We start from the raw sequence: 6,601 nt of genomic DNA on the forward strand, positions 1-6,601 counted from the left end.
CCTCCTCCTATGCGTCCCCCACAGTTCGCCCAGATATCATCTAAGCCACCAGGTTTTCCGTATCGGTTCACTAAAAAACCCCGGTTGGCAACTCTTCGGGAATTTGCTCGGTACGAGATAAGAAGGGGTCTGGAGAGCGTCAAAAATCCCTCTCGTCCCCTTATATAACGCCACCTTCCCGTCCCCTCTTTCGCTCTCAGGTCTCACATCCCCAAACTCTCTTCTTTTGCCATTGTTGTCCTCGTTCTTCTTCATTGGAGACTCCATCTTTTTCCCTTTTTTTTTTCTCGTTCTCTTTAGATCTAGAAATAGAATTGGCCATGATGAGCGCTCCCCTTGGTACTATTAATAATTCCACCATGATGACTCCGCTCACGGATCAAGAACAGCTCCTGGAGAATCTCCAGGTCTTCAAGATCCAGGGCCGTGACAAGCGCGGCCGCCGGATCCTCCGCATCGTCGGCAAGTTCTTTCCAGGTTTCAACTCCCGTCCTCGTTTCTTGATCGTATCTTCGATCGTTTTCATGGAACGTTTGGATCGGAAAATTGATGCATGATTTCTCGGTTGTTGGTTTGTTGCAGCGAGGGAGTTGAGCGGGGCGGTGGGAGAGGAGGCGTTGAAAGGGTATCTGGAGAGGAGGATATTTCCGGAGCTCGGGGGGAGGCCGTTCTGCGTGGTTTATGTCCATACTTACGTTCAGAGGTCGGATAATTTTCCGGGGGTGGCGGCTTTGCGGTCGGTGTACGAGGCGCTGCCGGCGGCGGTCAGGGAGGGGCTCCAGGCGGTGTACTTCGTGCACCCGGGCCTCCAGTCTCGCCTCTTCTTCGCCACCTTCGGCCGGTTCCTCTTCAGCGCCGGGTAAGCACAGCCCTTGTTCTCTCTCTCTCCCCCTCTCCCGGCGCACGTTAGTGTATCTCTATGAGGGATTTCTATCAGGAACCGTGCTTTCCGGCGCATCCTTGAGCGTCCGGCGATTCGAATGGTGCGTCGAGGAAACTTGTTCACCCAAACTGGCGGACGGACGCTGGGGCGCACGTTAGCCCGTTTGCGCGGAGGATTTCTAGCGTGAACCGGGGCCCTTCCACTTTCTTCACCCCCAAGGTGCACGTTAGTCCATTGTACGGATGAATTCTAACGTGAGCGGGGAAGCGTGTGCCCTTGCCTCCCGGCGCACGCTATCATTCGATGAATTGAATACTATGCTGCATTAGTTGACTTTGTTGTCCGTATCATTCTTCTTCCCCGGCGCACATTAGTATATGCGCTCCGATCCAATAAATCGAATTGATTGGAATTAGATCACAAGAGGGCTTTATTGCCTTCTGGCGCATTTTAGCGCAGTCAGCGCACAACTTGATCAAGTAATTAAAATCAGTATCAATTATCATGCATTAATTTCTTCTAAAACGGGCTTTTTGCAAACAGGTTGTACGGGAAGCTGCGGTACGTGAGCAGGCTGGAGTTCCTGTGGGAGCACATGAGGAAGGGCGAGATCGAGATCCCAGAATTCGTGCACGATCATGATGAGGAACTGGAGCACCGTCCCTTGATGGACTACGGCCTGGAGAGCGATCATCATCGCCGCGCCTTCGATGCGCCCGCGATGGACTCGGCCGCCTCCATGTATTCGCTCCGCTGTATCTCCTGAAACCCCGTAACCACCCTACCGTGTTCCTCGTTCACTCCTATGGAATCAACATGTAGAGAGATTCTGGAGATGGTTACAGTTTTCTAGCTGTAATTTTGTGTAAATATTAAATACTAGTTTCAGCACTTATAAATATTATAATGCCATCTTTGAGCCGGTTGGTTGTTTCTGTTTTTCTGGATTTGGGGCATCCTGGTGGATAATTTTGGTGAGTGTCAGGGGAAAGAATGCGATCAGATAACCCCCAAAAAAGGGTACGGTGTCATGTGCATGATAAGGATTGGTGGTATTTGACGTGACAGGTGATATCTATCGTCCCAGATGGGCGTTGCGTGGCCACCGGCCACCCCCAATAATTTGCGGTTAATAAATTCGGGGAAGTGGCTTCCTCCGTTACTCCTAAGTAAAATAATAATAATAATAGTAGTAGATTAAAAAATCTATATTTATCTTGTAGATTTTTATCTAATATTTTAATATAAAATATTAATCAAATCTTTGATTTTAAATAAGATCTAAATGTCATATCAAAAAAGTTTCAAAAATAACTAAAATAATTTTACATAATATAAGAGCCATAAAATTTATTTTTTTTAACAGCTCACGTAGTGCTCGAAATAACTCTTTTTCTTCGGAGCTTGTATCCCTCAGACCTCCATGGATCCACCTAATTACTGTGGCCGAGTCTCCTTTTCTTCCAATAATTTCAACTTTACAAAGAGTGTAATTGTGATAAACATAAACATTAAAAAGAATTTTACAATTTACTCAAAAATTAATATTTTTTTTTATGTTTATTTGTTTGACGAATGGTGAATGGATATCCGGAAAATTTGGGAGTCAGGTGTATCAAACTAAAGCAATTTCATACTTGATATACGTGGATGATCTTTTGGACGATATGACATTTTGCTGTGTCAGCAAATACTAGGCAAAAGCTTTGTACGTTCCAATAATTGTTGAATGAAACGCTTATCTTTAGAGAACTAGTAACCATTCAAAACATAAATTGCTACAAAAATTCTGCCAACATTGATAGCACTCAAGCAGCCAAAGCTATAGAATCGCGTAATCATTAACAATTGTGAGGAGAGAATAAGATATTAGTTAATGAAAAGCAACTTTAAGATCAGAAGGAAAAAACTCGATAAAGTTACATCTTTCACCAAAAAATGCGACACAAGCATCTCTTGCTCAATTTTTCATGGAAGAACAACTGTTTGCATGAAAAATCAGGAATGAACCAGACGTATCAAGATCAAAGTAAAGCATCTCACAGAAATTGCTCTATTTATGTTATGAACATCAAATTTCATCAAGATCTCATATCAGGAGGCACTGCCTCTATTATTGCGAGAATTTGTTGATCTGAAAAGCAGATAATTCTTTTTTCAATATCTTAAGACATTTTAGTAGGTTAAACAGAATGATAATCTCGATTTCCTAATAATTGCTAATTTCCAAGTGAGGTCAAGTAAGTAACAGGTGCGAGCAACAGAGTTACTCTGAAAAGAGAACTATAAGGACTCTCTAATGCACAAAGCTCAATTATATATAAGCATGGATGACTTAAAAATGGCAACAGGAAATGGTCCATAGCAAGCAGGACAAAAAAAAGGTAACAAGAAGTTTCCTCTTCAATGTGATAACCTTTTCCTAAAGTTTTCCTCTTGCTTGCTCTCAAGAATTGACTTCTCACGGGCGTGATCTGGGGAGTTATTTCCGGAGGTCCCTTGTGTGGTGCAAACGCTGAGACAGTCGCGCACCCTTTCATCAAATGCCCATTTGCAAGAGGTGCTTGGTCATCATTGAAGAAACATCTTAAGCTAAAAGGTTGGATGGCAAATCTACAGAACCTTTGGCCCTTGTGGCGTCATAGAAAGATCGAATCTTCCACAAGAAGAGCCCGGGATCAACTTGTTATCGCGCTATGTTGACATCATGATTGGCGAAACCGTTCCAAACCGGACAATTCTGCCCGTTCCAAGCTACCACAGTTCGACAGGGGAACCGGCTGCAGCCTCCGCCAACGTCCACTACCTCTCCTTCTCCCTCCCTCCTCCGCTCTCTCTTCCTTTCTTTTCTCCTTCTCTAGCTCTGGCAGCGTGCTCTCTCTCGGTATAGGCCTGGCACGACCCGTACTGAGTCGTTCCACTGCAGAACTAGTACAGTTTCTAATACCGTTTCTTCCGATCTTAGTCAACATTTAATTGGAAAGAATAGATAGAATCTTGCTTGGATAAAAATCCTCTGCCAATGCAGTCCGCTATAAAAGCGTCGACAATGCTTGATTTTCTTGATATGTACCTTTGCTCCCCTACTTATCAGTTAGGGCATAAGGTTCTATCCATGTACACCGCCATTTTCTAAATAATGGGTACAAGTAACTATAGATGCACCAGTCTTGTTTTGCGTCTGGCAAAGTATAATCTGATAAGCAGATTGCTGCAATCATAGAAAGCCAGCTCACTTGGTTATATCATTAGATTTTTGCATCTTTTTATGATATGAGGAACCACAAGCAGATAGTTTTCCTTGGTTTCTCGCAAAAAAAAGATGTTGGTGTTCTTCAAAACAATGAGATGATGAGGAATTAATTACGACAATTTTCATCATCTAGTTAATAATATATTTACTATGTTAATGAAATTCTCAAAAATATTAGGTGAAGGGTTTGCGTTCTTGATATTAATCTAACTTGGCAATTTCAAAATAAACAAAAAAAATAGATTCATGGTGGAGTTTCAATATCTAGTATATTAGACAAACAGGATAGCAAAAAATCATACTAAATTATCAGAGACAACTCCATGAAAAGATCTTAGGAACCACGCTACCACTTTTATTACTTATTCAAAAACAGGCATCAGAGGAGCAAGCCCTCTTATTATAGATCTATCTTTACAAAGGAGAACCATTCACACAAAGATAGCTGTAAATATATTCCCTGCTAATAATGAAGTGCTTTGTTTTATCACTTACTGATGAAGCTTGCTAAATATTTTGGCTGTCAAAAGAACAGGAACAGAACAGTTAAAGCAAATAAAGCAAGAGGATAGACTAATTTTCTAGGTAACTCAGTATACCAGATATGCTAAATATCTGAACCGGCCAAAAAAAAAAATTTAATACATGGTGGGAAAGATAAGCATCCATGACTATAACAAAGTCCCCAGATGCATGCTTCAGCCCATGACAGTAAGAAGCTCCTGAGCAGTACAACAAATGGGGTACTAAATTCTGTAGTTCTTTGTAAAACAGAAGATTTACATGCTTACCTAAGCCAAGTTTTTTCAATCTTGCTCTTAAAAGCTGGCATTTTTGCAGCATTTGGGGAAATGGAATTGGTTAGAACAGGAATCCAAATTAAAACCAGCCAAAACTTTAAACCAAATCATACCTTAGATTTAAATCTTATTAAGGGCTTGTTTGGGTAATCCAGTAGGATTGGGCTTGTTTGGGTAATATATTAATTTAAAAATATTTATTAACTCATCCAAATATATTTCAATATTCGAAATGGCCTATATGGACAACCTTTATATAAGTGGACCATAAATATCCAACAAAAGGACTGAACAAAAAAAGTGTCATTATTTAAATTATTTATTTAAAAATATTGTTGAAAATTTGACAATATTTTCATATAAGATTAGCTACAATCAAACATAATAATAATTTTCTAATACTATTTTATAGAGTAAATTTTTTACCAATCATTTTCTCCTGCAATCATTTTTCTAAATGAATGATTGCCAAGAATCATTGAATGATCTGGTAATCTGACTTACCCCAACCAAAAGAACCATAGAGTAAAGATAGTCACTATAAATAGTTCTCCAGTAGCTCTCAACTCTAGTATCTCAATTCTAGCTCCAGTATACAATACTCCCCATCATAATCTTAAATCAAGAAACTAGCAACACCAGTATTAGCTCTAAGAGAGCCATCAAAATTGACTTTCGGTAAGCCATGGAGAGGGGCCACGCAATGTATCTATGATGATAAGGTGGATGGGGAGCTACTACTAGAGTTGCAGGTGGCCCAATGCCATGAAGAACTGAAACAAGGAACCTTGGGGCTTCAATAAACTCAGATTCCAATCTAAATGACTGGTGTGGAACAAACCTGGGATTAGAGATAGCCTGCTAAAAAATACGGCCATTCCTATGTTGCCAAAGTAACCGTCCACCATAAGCTACAATAGTTTGCTGCATAAGTGAAGTCCTGGTCATTCTGGACAATAGGATAGGAAAGAAGAATATGATCAATATTCTCCAAAGATAAATTCAATATCTTCCATCTCATCTTCAATTATTTTAAGATAAATTTCAATGAGAAACCCACAGCAAAAAGACTTGCCTATCAAGTTTACCATTTGGTTGCACCATGATGATTCTATGTGGCAATGATCCTAATTAGTCATATTCCTCAAATCACCACTCAACCTAGTGATAGGATACTTGTCCTTGAAGTCGAGTCTCTAAGATTATTCTAAAATAGTGATCTTGGGATAAATTTAGAGATTAAAAATACCCCTAAATCTTGAGGTGATCATTCCAAGATCAAAAGTAATATGAAGGGAGGCGACGAGATTACCATTTGGTTGCACCATGGTGACCTATGTAGCAATGATCCTAAATTAGCCACACTCCTCAAATCACCACTCAACCTAGTGATAGGATATTTGTCCTTGAAGCCGAGTTTCTAAGATTATCCTAAAATAGTGATCCCGAGATGAATTTAAATATAAAAATATCCCTAAGTCTAGCAGAATAACTTAGTATATCAATATATATTATATCATATTGATATTATATATATATATATATTATATTTATAATATATATAAAATTATAATATATCATTTATTATATTATTGTTATATTAATTATAATAAAAATATATTATTGTACTTTATATTTATATAATGAAATTATTTAATATATTAT

At 39.4% G+C, this 6,601-nt stretch overlaps 1 protein-coding gene across 1 annotated transcript; it reads left to right on the forward strand.

Annotated features, from left to right (window-relative positions):
- Nucleotides 1-202: 202 nt before the first annotated feature.
- On the forward strand, nucleotides 203-1,822 carry LOC120109951 (protein GDAP2 homolog). The gene is made up of 3 exons (XM_039123839.1): nucleotides 203-477; nucleotides 583-859; nucleotides 1,427-1,822. Exons 1-3 carry the CDS (start codon nucleotides 321-323, stop codon nucleotides 1,647-1,649), a joined length of 657 nt encoding a protein of 218 aa, XP_038979767.1. The 5' UTR covers nucleotides 203-320; the 3' UTR covers nucleotides 1,650-1,822.
- The last annotated feature ends 4,779 nt before the right edge of the window (nucleotides 1,823-6,601 follow it).

The sequence above is a fragment of the Phoenix dactylifera genome, chromosome 2, assembly GCF_009389715.1.
Source record: "Phoenix dactylifera cultivar Barhee BC4 chromosome 2, palm_55x_up_171113_PBpolish2nd_filt_p, whole genome shotgun sequence".
NCBI lineage: Eukaryota > Viridiplantae > Streptophyta > Magnoliopsida > Arecales > Arecaceae > Phoenix > Phoenix dactylifera.